Below are 22681 nucleotides of genomic sequence, written 5' to 3'. Positions count from 1 at the left end.
GGTCGAGTCCTAGCTTTTCCTCTGCTGCCCTACAATGTCCTACCAGCTATGATTATGTACTGAGGCTGCTAAAATATAAAATAAGCAAGGGATGAGTGACAGGCTAGCAAATGCCCTAAACCTAAATCCTACAAAGTGTAAGAAAGAGTGAGTGCAAAGAAAAGGAACCCTAAAGGAAAATTCTAAGCAAGGATTGGTATTATACATAGGCACTGATTGCTTTTTATTGGAGACGAGGAGAAACTAAGGCAATGCCTGTAAATTGCCAATATGTGTCTGGGTCTAGATGTGACTCTAGGAGTTCTGAAACTCACAGGAGATTATAGACCAGAACTGCTCTATTTACTGAGTAGAAATGTACAGTACACAGTGATATTGATCGTCTCCAACAGCAGCAAATGTTAAATTCATTAGAGAAAGGAAATAAACATTGTTATGGAAGCAAGAAACTGCTGGTAAAAAAATACATGCTTTTGAATAAGTCAGTGTGGAACCTGCGTGGAAACAGGACAAGGTGGGGAATCTTTGACACCTTCTCTACCAACTCACAGAGACCGAGTCTACAAATGACCGAGAGCTTCGTGGATTATTACATGCCAATGTGCAGGTGGTAATTATCAATGTTTGCTGGATGGAGAAAAGGGGAGGAGACAAAACAGAGAGATTCTTAAACAAATGCAACTGAATTCCATGCTCTGTAACTTCCATCCTTTAAATGACAGTTCCAGAAAAGTGAGACTCTGTAAAATGAGTATACGTGTAAACAGAAATAATTGCCAAAGACGGAACTGTGCACTAGATTAAAAACGAGTCCCTGGCAGACCCAAATCTGGATGAAGCTGTTAACATAGCTGAAACTGAACCTGAGAATCATACTCAATAGGGAACCTTAACTAAAAAAGGAAAAATCAATGACAAATAAGACTGATTCTTCACCTCAAGAGCTCCAACCAAGTGAGACTATTAAAGAAAGCACAGTCGCGCTGTGTCAGGACAGTGTGAGATTTTCACACTGCTGTAAATAGGTAGATACACTGAGTATGTGCAAAGCTGAAACACCGTTTTCTTTTGATTAGCAACAGTATAAGATGTGGACCTTGGAAAATGAGAAGATGACAAAACTCACTGACCGACATTTTTTCAATATAATTTTTAGATTCTATATGTATCTATGTTAGTGAGATGCTATCAACTGGTAGATTTTCTTCCTATGTCAATTCACAAAAGTATATAATGCCATTTGAGGGTTCACTCATGGCATTGCTCTGAAATGGAATTTCAAATGGTATTGCTCCGAGAGCACCCTGAGATAGCTTTCTTATATGGTCTGAAGATGGAGAAAATGGCTACGATGGGTTGTCCTCGAAACAGCTATTTTCTTTCATAACTTCCCGCCAACCAAAAGTCATTAGCACAATACAAGGAATAACAAGAACACACCTCATCTTCCCTACCCCCAAATTATTCCAAATATCTTCACGAGAAGACATGGCTTCAAGAAATACCAACTCTCCTACTGACACAGTTTCTGAGGCTTCCATGCCACACGACATCCCTAAAACGAAACACGCTCTGCTGACTTCACTTGACATATTTCATACATATTTGTCAAAACAATTATTGTCAACTACAATGAAATTACCCATATTCAATTTGATGACTCAACTGGAAAATTACTATTTTCCTAATAAAATTTTTCCAAATGACAGTAGTGAATCAGCGTTGATTAGTTGCTCAGTGTGTGCTAATTAATTACACGGGGAAATTTAGTTCTGTGCTAATAACCTCAGGGAAAAAAAAGGTTTGTAGACATGACTCTTGTTTTAAGTGAAGAAATTTCCTATTTGCCTGCTTCTTCTGTACTTTCTCTTTCTAATCTCTCCCAGATGAGCATTCAATAATACAAAATGAACAATAAAAGCCAACTACTCTTGTCTGACACTACAGGTAAAAAGATGAGAGTTCTTTGGAACCTTGTTCTTTGGTCAAGAGTGAAAGAAAAGTAAAAGGTTTGTATTGTTAACTTATTTGACTGTGAGGACCTCCTGAGAGTGCATTCTCATGGCAGACTTGGTTTAGATCATGCATTCAATGCCCCCCCCCCCAAACCTTCCAATTTATTCACTGTGAAACCTTTTTCTTTATCCAGAAGCTAATTTAAATGCTGACATTAACCAGGGGCTCTATGGGGCAAGGTATTTTGGGGAGACATTCCTGGGGGTCTGGAGTCCTCCATTTTCCGGCTGTCATGTGGTGATGATTCTTTTTCTCTGAGCCTGATGTAAGCTTACGGTAGAAAAGAAATAAATCCTGATAGGAATGATGGGGGAACTTTGTCACAAAGCTGTCAACAGGAGGCCAATGAAGGACAGCATACTCTCTTGTGTAAACACACGGTGTAAAGAAGACATGAGCAGTTGGGGTTTTGTGCAAAGAAGGTACACGTGTTTGTGCCTGGAGACATTTCCAAAGTCAATGGATTAATTCAAAACTGCTCTTCCTTTTTATACACTTTTGGGTGGGCAGTTTGCTACCTGTGGGCTGACCTGTGTGAAGTAATAATTTCAGAACCTCACTGAACACCTGTATATGTGTCCAGAAAGGACAGTAAGCTGGTAAAGTCTCTGGAAGACAAACCGGAGAGTAGCCCACTGGCCATCATACAGAAATGGGGCAAAGTTATTTCAGGACTCAGAGACTTCAGTTCATGGTAAGGAAAAATCTTACTGTAGAATATTAACTGTCTAAGAATGAATGGAATGTCTTAGGCAAAAATGCTGGAAGGAACTTTGGAAACTAGGTCCCATCCTCTCTCTGTTGCAAGAGACTAAACTATCCTCAACACATGGCCATCTGACGATTGTACCTAGGAATCCACTATGATTTTATGATGTCATGGACGCAACGTAGCCTGTAAAAGTCGGGATGTCCAGAACGAAGTATACGCTACCCATGTTCATTGAATCACCCTACGCGTGGGACCGAGGCTCACATTTTATATCTCTGACTTTGTCTCGACGCGCCTGCTAACTTAGAGCTGAGAGGGAAAAAAACAAAACCCAGCAGTAAGGAGGGGTTTTGTGGAAGCCATTTACTCTCGTCTCTCGTACCCTGACCTGATGTGTGAAAAAGACAGGAGATTTCACAGGCCCAGCAACTAAACAATGTCAGCCAACCTGCCCCTGCTCCCACACAGCATAGAAGTATGCTAGCGTTTTTAGTGAGAAAGGGTTAGACTCGTTTCTCTGTGAATGTTAGATGCTGAAACAACACGGTCCGTTGGCTACTGTAGAATATCTATTCTCCACGCGGCTAAACCGGGCGGCCCGAACGGTCAGGTGTTCGGAGGGTGGCCCGCAGACAAGTTACCTGCTTTCCAGTGGTACATTACTGCCAAGGACCCAGCTGTCCTGCAGCTGGACGGACTCGGGTGTGGTTTGCAGCTCGGCGGGCAAAGCAGCCGGCGGGGCCGGACTCGGGTTCCTTCTATTGGTCAGGGAGTTTCTGTTGAGAGAAGTGATGGACGGATGGTGCTGTGCAGGGTGCTGCTGATGGGGCGGAGGCAGAGGAGGAAGGGCGGGCTGGCCTTGGTTGTTTGCAGGTTGCTCTGAAAAACAGAAAAGGAAACTCGTTCTATGTATGCGTACATGTATGTACATATGTGTGTATGCACACGCACGTCTACACACACCACCACCGTCTTGAGGATCCACTACAGATGAGCTAGGGTGAAAAAGTGCATTTAAATCAGTAACCTAATAAATTTGCATAGTATTCTATTAAGCGGGAGTTCAGTGACATTCTCTAAGAGTGAGTTTACCCTTGATACACGGAGTCCTAATTAATATACAACAGATGGTAAAATTGGTTTTGGGTTTTAATTTGTTTCAGATTTTTTTCATCTGGTTTTATTAACACCTACAGAAAACAATGTCTGACAGCTCCCCTAATGTGCCTTTAGACTTGAGCTTTTTTTAACAAACCAACCCTGAAATTAAATGGGTAATTTCGGTTGAACACAAAGGTTTTCGAAATGCATATAATCCCTATAATTATTTAATGGAGGTTTTTTTAAGCTTTATTTAACTGCAATAAATTATTACAAGCTAGTTGTGAAACAGCAGTAGACTACTCTAGTTTAGTGCATTTCAAATAAGGCAGATCTGCATTATGATCCGCTAATAGACGCTAAGTATTCTTTAGCAGAAGGTCACTCTGTGAAGCAGATGTTGTTTCATGGATATTTAACAGACTGAATCACATCTGATTACAATGTCAGAAGACTCATATACTTAATGACCGTTACATCCATTAGAACACACACAGAACAGATTTGCCAATTTCACACTACGCCGTATAACTACATTTTGGAGTAAGTCATAGATGACCAGAGCAACTCATGCCACCATGGCAGTGGGACAAATATTTTGTTCTCAACCACAACTGTAAGGGATCCAGGAACTTCCAAGTATAAACACAATGGTAGGTTGTAGCCATAGAAACATCCCCTAAAACTAGTAAGCCGTGAGTTAAAATTTACAAAGTAATGTAACAAGAGACTGACTTTCCGATCTCATTACCTGCCTTTGGACACGCTAGAATTCACAAATACTGCATTTTAACAAACAGACAGATGACTTCTTAATTTAATGATAAACTTATTATGGTTCCATACGTATAAGATGTCAATTTTTGACTAAATGCGATTCAAAGTACATTATAATTTTAAAGTGATACATTAAATCACGCTATTAATACAAACGCATGTATTAAAAAAGAATGGGAAACACAGGGACTATCTTTCATCTGCAGTGAGAACTCCAGCAGTAATTGTTATGCCAAACAGAGTCTAACACTGTAATTCTGAATGCATAAAATGAATTCTTGCTATGTTAATAGCTTGAAAATATACCATCAAACCTCTTTCCAGTGTACGAGAATTTAAATAACTCCTCCACGGCATATAATATCAGTAAATACTGCATATTTCTAATGGTCTCTAACAACTCATATAGTATCATTTAACAATGAATAATTTCCTCTTCTTGATATGAAGGAGAGAGAAAACCCCTAAATACATGAAATAAAGTTTGTTCGTGCACAATCTCTATTCTTAAGGACCCCCCCTCCTAGAACCTACATAAACCCTGCCTGGTCCATTGCTTTGCTGCTCATGAAAAATTAAGAGTATCTATATCTCAGTTAAATTGAAAGTACTCTTGGAGGAAGGGCGCCTGGGTGGCTCAGTTGGTTGAGCATCGGACTCTTGATTTCAGCTGAGGTATCCCAGAGTCGTGGGATCGAGCCCCATGTTGGATAAATGTGTGTGTGTGTGTGTATGTGTATGTATATATACACAGTTATATATATATACACATATATATATTACAACATACATATATATATATATATTACAACAAGCCAAGGGCCTTAACTAGGTGGGTGTCAATACAATGGAGACAAAAGAGGAAACATTTCAAAGAGAAACTTACTAAGACTGTGTCTATGGGCGCCTGGGTGGCTTAGTTGGTTAAGTGTCCGACTTTTGCTTATGTCATGATCTCGCGGTTCGTGGGTTTGAGTCCCGTGTCGGGCTCTGTGCTGACTGCCAGCTCAGAGCCTGGAGCCTGTTTCAGTCTGTGACTCCCAATCTCTCTGACCCTCCCCTGCTCACGCTGTCTCTCTCTCTCTCCCAGAAATTAAAAAAAAAAAAAAAAAAAAAACTGTGTCTAGAAAGAAGAGGATGTGCCAAAAGACTCCATGTTTTTCAACATGGCTCCACGCAAGAATGGAATTATATTACACATATGAAATACAAATTATATATTGGATATTATGCTAACTAGAAGAGAGAACAGTGTATGTAGCAGTCAATACCAAATTTAACTTCTAACTCTTTCAGGAAGCATCATAGTGAGCCTCAGTTTTCTCACCTGTAATGTGGGGAAATAGTACTGTCCCATCTAGCTATGAATCTAAGGATTCAGTGAAATGCACTCATTCATTCATTTATTCACATGCCTAGCCATTCAGCCCACAAACATTTATCAAGCCTCTTTGTTCCAAAGATATGCTAAGTCAATAACAAGTGAAAGTACTGTCTAATGGTAAAGCATGATGGATATTAAGATTGTTTTTGAAAATTACATGACTTTAAGATCTGTTATCATCATCACGTATTTAAATAGGTTGAATTTAAGATTCTTATTCTTTTTTTTTTTAATNAAAAAAAACTGTGTCTAGAAAGAAGAGGATGTGCCAAAAGACTCCATGTTTTTCAACATGGCTCCACGCAAGAATGGAATTATATTACACATATGAAATACAAATTATATATTGGATATTATGCTAACTAGAAGAGAGAACAGTGTATGTAGCAGTCAATACCAAATTTAACTTCTAACTCTTTCAGGAAGCATCATAGTGAGCCTCAGTTTTCTCACCTGTAATGTGGGGAAATAGTACTGTCCCATCTAGCTATGAATCTAAGGATTCAGTGAAATGCACTCATTCATTCATTTATTCACATGCCTAGCCATTCAGCCCACATTTATCAAGCCTCTTTGTTCCAAAGATACGCTAAGTCAATAACAAGTGAAAGTACTGTCTAATGGTAAAGCATGATGGATATTAAGATTGTTTTTGAAAATTACATGACTTTAAGATCTGTTATCATCATCACGTATTTAAATAGGTTGAATTTAAGATTCTTATTCTTTTTTTTTTTAATGTTTTATTTATTTCTGAGAGAGAGACACAGAGACAGTGTGAGCAGGTGAGGGTCAGAGAAAGAGGGAGACACAGAATCTGAAGCAGGCTCTAGGCTCTGAGCTAGCAGGCTCTGAGCTAGCTGTCAGCACAGAGCCCGACATGGGACTAAAACCCACGAACTGTGAGATCATGACCTGAGCCAAAGTTGGACGTTTAACCGACTAAGCCACCCAGGTGCCCCTAAGATTCTTATTCTTAACCAGTGGGCGGAGGGGGGAAACTTCCATTTGAAGCTTCAAAATAATTAGTACTGGCTTCTTCTAGATTCACGCATTCATTTGGCAAGTATTTATCAGGAACTTACAACGAAGAGGACATTATGCAAAGATCCGCACCCTTTTCAATGGTCTTATCCAGGTTATTTCAGCCAAGTGTGTTCTGTCTGCTGGGACCTCCTTCGATCTGACTACATAATCATGAGGCCTACCTATAAAACAAATCCAAGTCATGAAAGCTGGGCTCAAATCTGAAATATGCTGCAACAGAACAAATGCGGAGCCTGAGTGGGAGAGGATGCATGGCCAGACATTTACATTTCTGCAGCAGTCCCCAAAGTGAGGCAAAATCCAAGGATTCGCTTGGAGGTGAATACTACCTCCAGAGATTTGGGCTTACGGGACGCAAGAAATAGCCCAAGTATGAGTCTACACCAACTTCTTCAAGACAGAACAAATTTATAAAGTCTAACAGGGTAAAAAAGAATTTAACATACCCAGAAAGGAAGAGAGAATAAAAGAAAATCAAATAGGAAAGACAAAATAAAGCCAATCTACAGCTAGTGCACAAAACGCCTGCTGTATAGTTCTGGACATTTTTAGAGCGGGATACAAATCTGGCTCTCAATTATTTATCTAGTTGACAACACAAAAGAGGGAAACGTGGTCACTTACATGATTTGGAGCGTTTTTATTTTTATTTTATTTTATTTTTNGCGAAAGTCGGATGCTTAACTGACTAAGCCACCCAGGTGCCCCTGGAGCGTTTTTAAAACCACAGAGTTAGTTTAAGGAAAGCATAACTATTACTGAAAATAGAGAAAATGTTCTTTTTAAGCACTCATGGGAAGAAAAACTGAATATCCATGGAAAATCTGATGACCTGGATTCAAAATGGACACAAGGAAGGAACAGGGTCTAGATTTGGAGATGAGTGCTTAGAATCTAACACAGCTAGTCAGATCCACATAGAACAGCCACAATGTCAAGTGTACCGTTTGCTTTAAGCGGATCCATTGATATAGGCTTTGCATTGATTTGAGAACGTTTTGGACAGAATGACTCTGGAATCACAGAAGGGACAACAGGACCTCCCAAAGGGACCAGGCTTAACGGTCCTGAGACACAGCTCTGAACATGTCATCTTCCTTCCTGGAAACTCCAAATGTATCTGTAAAGCATACAATGAACTCTCGAGGCATATGTCCTATTTCTCTAGTTAATCCTCAAAATATTTTTGCAAGTGATTCCCCCATGAGTCCTCTTCATGTATCTTTATTCTAGCCACATTTGCTGTACCCACTGAATGCCCCACAGCCATCCACGGAAGCATCCATGGTTCTAACTGGAAAGCCTTCTTCCTCCATCTTTCTACATCCAAATCCTACACATTTCAAGCTCTAGCAAAGACGGCACCCCTTCTGTTTTCTTCAAATAGAGATCAGTTATTTCTTCTCTGAGTCTTATTTTGTCTGTGCCTTTTTCATGGCTTGTTTTCAAATCCCCTCCCTATTATGATTGACTTAAGAGGTTTCGTGTCTCTTGTTAAGACTTTCCATGGGCAGGATTCACACCGAATTCACCTTGGAACCCCTAAGGACCACATGGGGATAGATGTGTGGTCAACAAATATTTATTCACTCAAGTACATATTTGCTGAATGAATGACTACTTGTGAAGAATTCAATGAAGAGAATGTCGAAGTGGTAAAAAGTTGAGCCTGCCCATAGCGTCTTTAACTGCGAGGTAATTTGCAACCTGTCTTATTTCCTTAACTCAATTCTTAGCTCCTGAAAGGCAGGGACTCTAACTTAAATTTCTTTGGACTTTTCAAAATCCCCACTCAGTCTGTTACTTCAAAGAGTCCTAGAAATGTGCGGACTGATTGGCAACAATTATGCAATCACAGCCCTTTGGGGGTTCAGGTCAGGGAGCCATGTTACCCTCCCCGGACATCAGGTTTTAGGAATATTTCTTTGGAACCATAGCAGATGTTCCAATATTCAAAATCTACCTTGTAAGGTGTGGAAAATAATGGAAAGATTACATAAAACATACACAATTAAATATAGACACGTAAGATATGAAAGAATCTAGAAGATATTTTTTCCCAGCTTACCAAACACAGTTATGTTTTCCTTGTATCTTAAAGCTTTTGATTAGAAATGTTCCAAATTAGGTGTTTTAGAAAAGGCGTAGGTTATTCTTTCAAAATATTCTTCCCGGCTTAAAAAAGGAAAATCCTTTGCATTATGCTTACTAGAAATTCTGTCTTATATCCAAAGTGTGCCTTTACTCATTTTATTCCTTTTTTCTGCCTGGCTTTTTTCAAGGTGTTATTGCTCATGTAACTTCAGGGTGGCCTAGCAGCTGTTTGCTTTCATTTGATAAAGATAACTTACAGCAGATATTTTATCATAGGTAGGTCCAACTGGTCATTTTGCTCAGCCCTTTGTCACCAAAGAATTTAGTCCAACAGTGTCATTCCAGGCTGTCCCATTAACCTGGGGTTACAACCTGGGTCATGGTACACACTGAAGAAGGTATGTTGACAAACCATGAAAGTGTTAGGACCCCCCGAGAAGATCTGATTACGGGGCAGATTCCTGTTTAGGCAGCTACAAAACCCCAGTTCCAAGCAAATGTAAGGCATATGAACTGTGCCCTGCGTGGGCAAGAGAGTAACATTTTTGTTTTTTTTGTTTTGTTTTTTTATTTTTGAGAGAGAGATAGAGACAGTGTGATCAGGGGAGGTTTCAGAGAGAGAGGGAGAGACAGAATCCGAAGACAGGCTCCAGGCTCTGAGCTGCTGTCAGCACAGAGCCCGACGCAGGGCTAGAACCCGCGTAACGCGAGATCATGACCCGAGCCAAAATCAGACACTTAACCAACTGAGCCACCCAGGCGCCCTGAGAGAGTAATGTTTTAACAACTTTTCCTAAATAGTAACTATGCTATTGTGATTGGTGACGTAAAAGGTACCATCAAGACCAATAATGATAAAATGGACTTTTCTTTTTCAGTGGGATATCTTCTTGAATATGTATCTCTCTCTGAGCTTCATGTATTTTGTAGTGCTTAGTTAAATAATCTAAAAGATACAGCACCTGATGTACCGGAAGTGCGAAATAGTAACTTACTAATGAGGGTAATGAACACTCTCTTTAGGTAAGAACATTAGAGGGAAAATGGTACAGCTGACCCAGGAACAACGCAAAGGTTAGAGGTACTGAGCCTATGTGCAGTAGAAAATCTGAGTATAACTTCTGATTCCCCCAAAACTTAGCTACAAATAGCCTACTGGCGACCAGATCTTACCAATAACACAAACAGATGATTGACAGACTACTTTCTTACAACAGAGTAAGTTAGAGAAAAGAAAATACTAAGAAAATCATAAGGAAGAGAAAATGTACAATACTGTAGGGTATTTATGAGGAAAAATCCAAGTAGAAAGGGACCCATGTTGTCCAAGGACCACTTGTAACTGAGAAGCCTTGTCAGTAATCAATACCATTATTACAGGACACCAGGACATACAATCAAGTATGTCTGAACAGGAAAAGTTGTTCCTTTAATAGGCACCAAAACAAGAATCCGAAATGTCGCAGGAATCAGAAATCAAGAAACGTCTTGCCAGAAGAGGAATTTTAACCTCACAGTCATGAAGTGAACCTGAGTCTCTTTTCCCAGGTAGTATGACCACAGAATCAAGTCGAGAATTTTAAAAAGGTGGGGGAGGGAGACACCCAGTTTTTAAAAACATCTGATGTTTACTGGTTCGATTTTTTTTTTTTTTTAAATTAAAAGCAGCTTCTAGACTGCTATGTGCAATTCGGCCCCAGTTCTTCTCTGCCTTACAGCCTTGGGCTGCGGTCTTTGGGGAACACTGGAAATGAACTCGCAAACAGGAAAGCCAAGGGACCGAAATATCTGTGTGTGTGTGTGTGTGTGTGTGTGTGCGTGCGCGTGCGCATGTGTGTGGGCCTCTCTTCACGTGGGAGGGACTGAAAGGTAAGTGTCAGGAGAGAGGGGAAGAGGAGACTGATCAGGTGTCACCAAAGTCACCCCAACTAGTCTGTCCTCTTCCTTCCCTGGACCTCAGCTGGGCAGCATACAGGTCCCTAGAGAAGAAATACCCTGCTTAGAAGGGGGACAGGAGCCCAGGGCTGACAGCTGTGCTGTATTAAAACAACTGTTTGCCAACTGCGTAAAGTCTGCTAACAAAAGACAAATGGTGGGGGGGGCGGGGAGGAGAGGAGGGAAGAAGGCAGAGACACACACACGGAAAAGAACAAACATGGTTTTCACTTTACTGAACGCAGAGAAGGGCTTTTAGGCAGAACACATTCTAGACATTCTGTTGCCTGTGGCTTGTACACTCCCGGGCACTACCAGCTGTAGGTTGAATAAACCAATAAACTCTGGTTCTGGTCTCCTAACAGTTTATAATATGATTCAGAGACCAAGTTGAGCTACACACACACTTGGAAGGAGCCAAACCCATTTACTGATGCTTAGCCAACATGGGGCTGAAGCCCTTGTTTCTGGATCATAAAACGTGTTCCTTCTCACTTCGCTCCCTGGCTATATTCTTAACTTTCTCCTACCTGTTACAAATGAAACCTGACTTTTCTCCCAAACCGACCTCTTTTTTTTTTTTTTTAATGTTTACGTATTTATTTTTGAGAGAAAAAGACAGTGAGTGAGCCAGCACGCAAGCAGGGGAGGGGCAGAGAGAGGAGGAGAAGCAGGCTCCGGGCTCGGGGCTGTCGGCACAGAGCCCAATGCAGGGCTCGAATCCACCAATTGTGAGATCAATGACCTGAGCAAAAGTCAGACAGTTAAGTGACTGAGCCACCCAGGCGCCCCCAAACCGATCTCTTTCTTAAAACAGGTCACCCACCAGAACAAAACATACACCGCTTTTGGTGGTTTACATTTTATTACCACATTAAATTGGAGACGATGTTCTAAGCTCAGAGTTAGCTTTTGAGTTTTGAGATCTCAGCCTCATTCTTGGATTTAGCTTAATCCTGTGTCCCATTATCAACTAACTCTGTGTCCTTGTGGAAACTGCTTTCCCTTTCTTCTCTTTTGTTTGTTTATTTTTGAGAGAGCGAGCGAGCAAGAGAGCGTGCACGCAAGTGAGCACGTAAGTGAGCAGGGGAGAGGCAGAGAGAGAGGGAGACACAGAATCCGAAGGAGGCTCCAGGCACTGAGCTGGTAGCACAGAGCCCGATGCAGGGCTCGAACTCACAAACCTCGAGATCATGACCTGAGCGGAAGTTGGAAGCTTACCCGACTCAGCACCCTCAGGTGCCCCGTTCCCTTGCATCCCTAGTGGCAAATGTAGGTAACACCTCCTTCATCTGGCCACATTTCAGGAGCTACGAGGATGGGTGTCATATAAATTCAAAATGTTTTCCGACACTGAAAGTAGTAAATTATACATAAAAATGTCTCTTTTGCACAGAAAAATCCCATGTCCGTTATAGACATTTCGTGGCCTTTATTTCCCTATGAGGAAAAAACAATGGAAGTAGCAAGACTTTTCCTTATAAATAAGGAAAATCTGAGTTGAGGAAATATGTCTTTTTAGTCAGACCACACCTCCGCAGAGCTCATATTAGAGCAAAAGTTACTTAGATCTTCAGGGTGACTTCTAATCCTCCCCTTTCCCTCCAATAACGCTGTATTTAATAAGATAACGACCCAAACAAGTAAAGTAGAAACTGGAAACAAAAGGTCTCATCTGACTCAGAAAATTACTTGACATAAACTTGCTCGTCCGGCTCAAGTCTTTGAAAGCTCACTGTTCATGGATGGACCTCTGCAAGCCTTTGCTTAAAATGTGGTACCGTGTGAACATTTGCACCGCAAATCATCTGTCACGTAAACATTTCACACAGCTGCAAGCAAATCAAACACAAATTTTAAACGTGCTTTACAAACCATACAAGTACATAATCTTGTTCTTACCACCTTCATTACCAGACAGCTGATTGCAAGAAAATTTATATAAAGGCGTTTTGGTACAAAAACCTTGGAGATAAATGAGAAGATACAAAAGAGAGACTTGTACTGACTACAGGGTATAACTTCAGTGAGCAGAGATGAACTCATTTACGACTGTACTTACTGAGTTAGTGAGAATTTGGTTTAGGTTCCTTGGGGTCATACCTTAAAATGAGGAATAAAACACTTAAAAGACTTTATATATCTATTTATTACTTAAAAGTTTTGAGCAAGAACGCATGAGTGCGTTCATATGAGTGCATGAGCAAGGGAAGCAGGGAGAGGGAGAGAGAGTCCCAAGCAGGATCCAAGCCCACCCCAGCGCCGGATGCATGGCTCAATCTCACATACTATGAGATCATGACCTGAGCTAAAATTAAGAGTCCAATGCTTAGCCAACTGGGCCACCCACATGCCCCAAAGCTTAAAGACTTTAAATCTTTGGATTCGTTTTTCTATGAGAGTTCACTGTACTTTCTATTTCAAACCATGTGACCAACCAGATCACCTGTAAACTCCCTTGCCAGAAAATGCTAGAACTGCTGGGTAGGATACACTAAATGCCTGTTGGACTGATTCACTTAGCGTGCTTACTGAGTGTAAGCAGTTGCAAAGACTCTGTTTCAGGCATTGAGGATTTAACAGTAAACAAAACAGCCGAAAGTCAGCTCACCAGCTGAAATTTTATTTTAGGGTAATTTAACTGAATTGAAAGAAAGAATGGGCCAGAAACCACGGGGAGAGAAAAATTGTTGAGAGCATGTGAGATGACACGGTAGCTTCTCTGAGGAGACCTGCCTGTCTCTGTGGCCATTCTAATGTCCAAAGAAGAAACAAGAGATAATACATTAGTTGTTACTGAGACGCCTACATATATGAATATTGATCCTTGAAGTGTTATACTTTCAGTCCAAAAGTAGACTTAAAATATCTCATTGCAAATGGAACAGTATGGAATCCTGCTGTGTTGTCTTGAGCTCTATATGAGAGAGAAACCAACTCCTGAAAATTTTAACCACTAGCCTGGGCTTCTGTGGGGTTGGCATATGAGATTGAGACTTAATCAGTTCAGGAACTTCCAGCCAAAAAAATAATGTTAAAAGTGATCCTGGATCTGCAATGCTCCTCCCTGGGGCACCTTGCAGAAACAAACAGAAAACTTCTTTAGAAGACTATGCTCTGAACCCAAGTTACAAAGAATTTCCACAAACAAAATACAGCTTTCAATGAATTTACAGTCTAAAATTACAAAGTTTAAATGGGAACAATCTACCTTGAGCCAAATTCTACAGACAAAAGAGCACAACTGATCTCCTCCAAAACTCCAGATAATACAATCATTAGATAAAATGTAAGTATGTTTAGAATGTTAATGACAAATTAAAACCATAAGAATAACAGAGTATTAAAAAATGCAGTTAAACAAGTAAGAAGTGTATAAGAAATATGTAGCCACTGAAATGAGAAACTTACTGGATGGTTTAAACTGTATATTAGATACCACTGTAGAGAGTACTAGTGAATTGGAAAAGAGATTTGGGGAAATCACTTCGATGGCATCAGAAAAATCACGAGTGCTTAAAGAGTAGTTCTAAGACAAAAAGATAGGATAATGGAGCCCAGTATACATCCAGACAGACTTGCAGAAGGCAAGAACAGAGCTTTCTTTAGATTTGCCTGAAAAGCTTTCTCCAAAGTTCCTAATATCATGCTTATGGCTGTCAAATTATATAGAACCTGAACTTACTCATCTCTTTCTCATTTCATATGAATTATCTCTGCTATTCTCTTTTTTATTATTGGGTAAGAGCTTTTGGGGGGTGATATTTTATTTAAAAGGTAACTTCTCCTAAATTGTAGTATCTTTGAAGATACTCTGACTTCAGTGGTTGGTGTTCAAGAGTATGAAGCACATCTAAAATGTCAAGCACCATCACTTTTATCAGTGGCTGGAAACAAATGTAGATGGCTATCTTCTGCTTGTGAAAGTAGTTTGTTGTTTAGTATACTTAACCCTAGTAATGCCATGGGCTTATACTCCATGGAATTCTTAGTTTTGCAAAATCATTTCTTATAGAAACATACATAAAATGTATCTATTACACACGCATAGAAAACTGGATAAAAATAGCTTTAAAATGCCTCACTCTATGTTTCAGGATATTCTTCTACCCATTTTAAAATACTTTACCTGAGAGAATAAGCAAAAAGGGAAGAAGGTGTTCTACTCCTGACAATAAAGAAATGTTGGCATACTATCAATCAATACTTCTCTCTCATTACCTGAGGAGCATTTGATTTTAGTGCAATTAAACTTTATGGACTTTCAATGGCGAATATAACATGATATAAATAAAGCACATATTTGTAATATGGATCAGGATAGGCTAAAAGCTATTACTATGTAGCAAATGGCTTTAAAGAATAAACAAACAGAATATTCCAAATGACGTGCATTTGCTATGTTTTTTAGTTAATATAGTCTTTATCACAAAGACGATGTCTTGTATAGAAGAAGATGTCTTTTATAAAAGGAAACAAGGCATAGGGTTTAGTGCTGGCTTTAACTAAGGCACATATAAATGGATTAACTTCTGGAGCTCAGTTCCTCTCTGTAAAAAAAAAAATGGTGTGGGGGTAGGGTGGGCTCAGGCCTGATATTTCGAATATTTATTCAAATATTTATTTGAATTTAAATATTTATTTGAATAAATATTCAAAATTTAAGGTAATTAAAAGCCCCATATTATCTTAAATTATACATATAAAACATTTAAGGAACATACAGTTAAACATTACTTTATTTCAATCGTCAGTATCATGAAAACTCTACCACATTAATTCATGGCACAGCAAGTTACCAAATCATCTTGTAATAAATATTAAAAATANAACCACTCTAAATTATATATGTTGTAAACTCATAACATCTTAAGGAACAGATAATCACAATCATTCTGTCTCAAACTTAAATTTACTTCAGATTTCAAAATTAAAATTTCTTGTGTAAACAATTAATACAAAAAAAAGCCACCATGGAAATTTCAGGCCTAAAAGAAAACTAATGAGTCTCTTCAAAGTTATGACCATTACAATTCATTTTAAAAATTAAAAATCAATTTTAGGGAAAAGAGATTCAGTTTACTTTCTCCAAACCCTTTCTTGATTTTTATTTTTTAAATATCTCAGCAACCATAGGAAAACTAAGTGATCAGAAAACACACACAGAATATCCAACAACACTGTTGATCTTGTTTCCCCCAAATACTAACTCGGCCATTGACAGTTCCCTAGCATATTATCTGATTTCGTATCTGTGATCTGCAATTTACTGAGTCCACATCGTCTACAAATGTCTTAACTTTGAAACAGAATAAAATCTTTGACGTTCCCTTCTAATCACGCGATGGCCTCTAGGCAGGGAAGCGTGTCACCACAGACACTGAATATTGTGTCGATGCAAAAAACTTAACAGAACCCACTGGATCCTTCCATTCTTGGCATTTTCAATGAAGGTGGTTTCCTAAGTGGAAACCATGCAATGATGCTCTTTGACTAAAAGGGAAACAGTCTCAGTTTAAGCTGATATTTGCATCCTTGCTGAATGCCCTTCTGTGTCAATAATTTTGGGATAACATTTTGTGTGTATGCAACAGTAATAGCCTCTTCCCAGTATATATTTTTTCTGTTGCTTTAATGACTTAGCCCCAACAGAAAGGATGGTGCTGTGAAAAGAATTGCAAGGTACTATAGAAATATGAGTTACTATTGTTTAGGAGATTAATGATCTGGATTTTCTAAGGCTTTGTTGTGCCTTTTAAAGTAGTAGTAAGCATGATTTGTCGAAGCTGGAAGTCTGGGGCTTTCTAGACGATGCTAATTGCCATTAGAAACCTTCTTCTCAAAACAGAGGTTCAAATAAAGCAGGTGACTAAGATATCCTTTTGCAGATCTTCTGATCTTTTCTTTCATGAGCCCACAAGCTTTTTCATGCCGGTGGATTAAAATTTTCCATTGAAGAGATAAACTGATTTACAGTGGAGGAGAGTAAAGATCTGGTAGGCTGCTCCGGCTGCCATAATAAAACACCACAGACCAGGGGACAGGAACAAAAGATGTTAATTTTCCCACAGTTCTGGAGGCAGGGAGTCCAAGATCAAGGTCCAGCAGAATGACTTTCCAATGCGGGATTTTTCCTGGCCTGCAGGTGGCTGCCTTCCTCGTGTCCTCACTTAGTGGAGAGAGCAAGCTAGCTCGCTGGCCTTTCTTTTTACAAGAATAGCAATTCCTATGGGACCAAGGCCCCACCCTTATGGTCTCTCTTAACCTTAGTTATGACTTTAGAGTTCCCATCTCCAGGGGCGCCTGGGTGGCTCAGTGGGTTAAGCGTCCGACTTCAGCTCAGGTCATGATCTCATGGTTCATGGGTTCGAGCCCTGAGTCGGGCTCTGTGCTGACAGCCAGCTGCAAATAAAGTTCCCATCTGCAAATAAAGTCCCATGGGGGGTTGGGGCTTTAACACATCAATTTGGGGAGAAACACACATTCAGTCTGTAACCCTTGGATGCAAGCTCCCCATCTAAAATTTAGTAATTGTGTAACTTGGGCAAATCAGTTTCATATTCTAAATTCTCCAATGCCTCATCTGTACAACAGGTTAATAAACACTCCTATACAGCGAATTAAAGGGGATAATGCATAGTTTAAAGTATTTTTTATAAACTGTGAAGTATTATTTTATGGTCTTATTTTTTAGACTTTCCCCATTTATTCAAATCAAGCAGTATTTTTTTACTATACATATATAGTAAAAAAATTTTTTTAGTAAAATTTTTTCAGTAAAAAATGTTTCTATAGTAAAAATAATTTTTTTGGCTAAAAAAGATGTTTATATATGAGTATGCTCATAAGACAATTTCTTAAACTATTTTTAAAAATATTTTATTTTACTTTTGAAACAGTGAAAGCAGGGGAGGGGCAGAGAGGGGGGGACAGAGGATCTGAAGAGGGCTCCATGCTAGAGCCCCATGCGGGGCTCAAACCCACAAACTGTGAGATTGTGACCTGAGCCAAAGTCAAATGCTCAACTGACTTGAGCCACCCAGGTGCCCCAATAACTTCTTCACTTCTTTCTACAAAGTTTTAAGTTGTTTTCAAATGTTTTTATTTATTTTGAGAGTAAGAAAGCATGAGCAGGAGAGGGGCAGAGAGAGAAGGAGAGAGAGAACCCCAAGCAGGCTCTATGCTGTCAGTGCAGAGCCTGACATGGGGCCTGATGTCCCAAACCGTGAGACCAGGACCTGAGCTGAGATCAATAGTCAGACCAAATGAGCCACCCAGGAGCACGAGAAAGTCTTTAAAAACATTCCGTTTTCGTCTCTAAATTTATAAAGGCAAATATATACCTAAATAGTTTTAAAAGGATCTCTTAATATCATTTAGAGTGTTTATGAAGGATAACGTATCACTAGCATCAAAGGTGGAAAGAATGTACGTTATTACGGAGATAATTCCACGTGTGTGGTAAAATGTGCTTCAATCTTATATAACGAACTCATACTTTAGAGGCCCTGAATTTGTACTCTTTGCATTTAAAGCAACACACTAGAAACCAAGCTTGCACCGAAACATGGGAAAACGTAAAAGTGAATGAAACAACTTGGCTTTCTATGGCATTGACTTTGAAAATCTGATTAAGACAGATGTCTTTAGCTGATGGTTCTTCAATGTCACGTTGTCATAGTTCCCATCAGCAAGATGTTTTAAAGGCGTTCGATTAATATTGCATGCCAGAACTGAAATTACATCCTTTGTCGTTCAGTTCCTAATGGTGCAAGTGATATCTATCAAGCAGTGTTTTATGAAGCGTGCGTGATTTTTATTGCAGGCTGTTTTCACAAATCTTTTCTAGGTTTCAGAAAGACTGCTTACAATAAATAGGCCCTTCTGCTGAAAATCAGGATGATTCTTAAAACTGAGGTGAAGTCTGGATAATTAGAATTTACTTATCAATAAAAAGAATCTTCTGCCTGAGTCTGTCGCATTCCCATTTGCATGGTCTTGAATAGATCTGCTTTTATCTGAATGTTTTACTAAATCACTTGTTATAATATATGCAAAATATGTGCTAAGTACACATCACTCACAAAACCTTCGTCGGTATGCACGTGCATTATCTGCTGAGTAAGGAAAACATGTGGGATGTGGATGGAGTTTACACTAACTATTGTACGCTCGCTGGGTTTGTGCTATAGGAGTATATATTTTATTTTTTAAATATAATTGCTAGTTTGTTTTTTTACCTTCATTTATTTTGAGAGAGAGCGTGTGTGCATACAAGTGGGGGATGGACAGAGAGAGAGGGAGAGAAAGAATCTCAGGCAGGCTCTGCACTGTCAGCACAGAGCCTGACCTAGGGCTTGATCCTGTGAGGTATGAGATCAGGACCTGAGTTGAAATCAAGAGTTGGATGCTGTACCCCAATGACTAATTTATTTTTAAGAGAAATTAGTGTCCTGCCATTAATTTCACAATTTTGGAAACTCAGTCATATCAAACACACCATTTTCATTTATTAAAGACCCAGAGACCTAATATAGTTGTACATATATATAAATTAGAAGATTACAAATGAAAAAAAGATTTTTAAATCTTATATATAAATATATTTATGTAAACTGAAAAACATATTCTATTCTTTTGTCTTCGGTTACCTTTATGAAATTAGGGAGATAGATTATGATTTCTAATATCTTTTCCCAGTTAAAAAAATTCCACAATTCTCTAGTGTTTTTTTACGTGTGTGCATCTGCGTGTGTGCACAGACACACAGTTCAAAGCTTTGACTGCTGATTTTAAGTTATCACATGCTGTTATGCTTTATCATTTGTATCTTATAAAATATAAATGTACTCAAGGGTCTGGGCATTCTGCATGCCTGGTCTCTTTCTCTTCCTCTGCTGTGTGGAAATACAGTGGCTGTGAAGACCCTGAACCCCAAGGGCTGCAGGATGCTCTGAGGACCAGCTTGCGACCTAAGGGCACTATAAAAATCATTGCTTCTGCAGACATCAAGCTTACTTGACGTATCTATATAGCAACATGCTGCTTCATCAAATGCAAATTCAACAAACCAACAGCCCCCTTAATAGCCAAAGTAGCCCGGGACGACATGACTGGTGGTAATACCATTTCCAATGTTCTAACTAGAGCGTGGATCAAACAGGGGGCTGTCTACATTTCTGAAGTTCTTTATCCCAGAATAACAACAGTCAAGGGTTGATTCTGCAAAGGAAAAGGTACTTCGGTTTTTGGAACAAGTCAAAGTGAGCAAAGAGATGGACAGGGTAACACGGGGTCTTGGCCAGACTATCTGTCTATACCAAAGCTCATGCTTAAAGTGCTAATGCCCTAAGAGATGCTGTGGTGGACTCCATTTGGGCCGTTACGAAACAAGATGAACCTACTGACTTCTTCACGGCTGAGGTTAAGGAGATGAAGCATAGGTCTGAGACCAATACAAGCTGCATCAGAGGTCCTGTTCTGGAGCAAAGGGCATGGCAACCGGATGTGAAAAAAAAGAGAAGATTCATAATCCCCTTATGTGCGATGTGTCATAAGAATATGAAAAAAAATAAGCAAATTCTTTTCTTTTACAAGAGTGCAGAAGACAGAAAGTAGTAAAAGGCTGAAAGAAAATTCACTGAAGATATAATTGGAAAAAATGATAGAACTGAAAACGAAAGTCCGTGCTGATTCAGAGAAAAGATCTGTTGTTATTTAATCAAGGGCATGGACAGTTTTCCTCAGATGCTCTTGTGAAAGAAGGCATAGTGGCTCTGCACAGAGCTAAAGAGAGAAATACGGAAAGGCTGACTCTCGCCTGTGGGAGGGTAGCTTTACATTCTTTGGATGACCCAAATCCTGACTGTTTGGGACATGCTGGTCTTGTCTATGAGCATACATGGGAAGAAGAGAGGTTCACCTTTATTGGGAATTGTTAACCGTATTGGTCCAAGGACCAAATAAGCACATACTCAAATCAAGGATGCAGTAAGAGACGGCTCGAAGGCTGTTGAAAATTCTATGGCTGATGGCTGCGTCATTCTAGAGGCTGCTGCAGGGGTGGTGGCATTGGCAGAAGCCCTGATTATAAGCCCGCTGTCAAAGGGAAGCCCAACTTGGCGTTCAAGCATTCGCTCATGTGCTGCAGCTCCTGCCCAGGGCTCTGACTTTGACTTTTAATTAAAATTAAGGCTAGAGCAGAACAATCAGAATCAGGAGGACTTAAACACAGGTGGGCCAACAGAATTGGCCCGGGGGATAACTAGTGTGAGGAGAAATAGATTTTTCACTCCTGCCTGTGACAGCCACCAACGTTCTCCTGGTTGATGAGATTACAGGAGCTGCAAGGTCTTCTCTAGGAGGCTGAATTTCCTGAATCATCAGAATCATGAAGATCTTAAGAACAGAGCTATGGAATTCTAGTCCAAACTCCAAATGATTTGCAGAAGAATTTCCCATACGAAGGGGAGAACGCTGGCACCCACCCAGATTCTGAAGTCTTGGAATTCTAAGTACTGCATTTTTTCAACTGTACTGCAGGGTACATACATCAAGCAGGCCATTTTTACCAACGCACATGACGTTTACCTTAGCTTCTGTGATCCAAAAAGTGCACATTAGAAAAGCATGTGTGATCTACCTTGTTACTAAATATTCCTTCAAAACTGAAACAAAAACACCTACTCAAGATGAAACAGTTGATCAAAGACGTTATAAAGGACAATAGCAAAGGGGTTATTCTGGGGTGCGTCTCCCTTGGGCTGGATCTCCACAGCTGATGGAAGATAAAGCTGGCTACGTCTCTCCTGAGTTAGCTGTGGTTCTCAGGGATCTCACAGACATGTGGCTACTGCCAACTATATGTCTGTTATAAAGGAGAATAAAAATATTAACATTAAGATCGACAGTCTTAGCCGGCGTTGCCCTGCACATTCATCTTGTTTGGATAATTGCACATTTAAAATTAGAGTCTACTTATCTGGTTCTAGACATTAGGGAATAATGTGCATGGAAAAGGGTTTTCAAATTCTAATTCCCCATGGCAGATCGCTGCAATGCTCATTAATTCTATAAGGAAGAACTTGCCTCTCTTTCAATGTTTACTTGAATTTTTTTCTGCTGTATGTGGTTCACTGAAGGCATGGCAAGAGTTCACTTTAAGAACATTCTCTCCATTAGCGGGAATCGATTTTCTAAAGCATTCTGACACGTCCACATCCAGTCTATAACAATCCCTTTAACCCCTAATGCTCAACCCCCCCCCCAAAAAAAACACAAAACCCTGTGTGCTTAAAAGATAATGCTCTCCCTACAAGAGACACAAAAATAGAAAAAAAAGAAAGAAAAAGGGAACTACATATTTTTTCTCTATTTGATTTATTTATTTGTTGCTAGCCATGAGTAAATTACTTTACCCAGTTATTCTAGAAAGGAANAAAATAGAAAAAAAAGAAAGAAAAAGGGAACTACATATTTTTTCTCTATTTGATTTATTTATTTGTTGCTAGCCATGAGTAAATTACCCAGTTATTCTAGAAAGGAGTTACTACAAGTCTAAAAGGGAGTTTCTAAACATCTAGGCTTAATGTAACTTTATACATCCTAGATGCAAA

The 22681-nt window shown here is 39.6% G+C and overlaps 1 protein-coding gene and 1 pseudogene across 1 annotated transcript in view; one reads left to right on the top strand and one right to left on the bottom strand.

Moving 5' to 3' along the window:
- Positions 1-22681, bottom strand: part of TENM3 (teneurin transmembrane protein 3) — a 449902-nt gene that overhangs the window by 186400 nt on the left and 240821 nt on the right. Inside the window, 1 exon segment of the mRNA XM_077762712.1 lies at positions 3370-3607. Coding sequence (XP_077618838.1) covers positions 3370-3607 — 238 coding nt within the window.
- On the top strand, positions 19166-21435 carry LOC144230190 (T-complex protein 1 subunit zeta pseudogene; annotated as a pseudogene).

The sequence above is a fragment of the Crocuta crocuta genome, unplaced genomic scaffold (genome assembly GCF_008692635.1).
Source record: "Crocuta crocuta isolate KB4526 unplaced genomic scaffold, BGI_CrCroc_1.0 scaffold90, whole genome shotgun sequence".
In the NCBI taxonomy this organism is placed as follows: Eukaryota; Metazoa; Chordata; class Mammalia; order Carnivora; family Hyaenidae; genus Crocuta; species Crocuta crocuta.
Note: the sequence above shows the minus strand (reverse complement) of the source record. Positions and strands in the feature narration are given on the sequence as shown.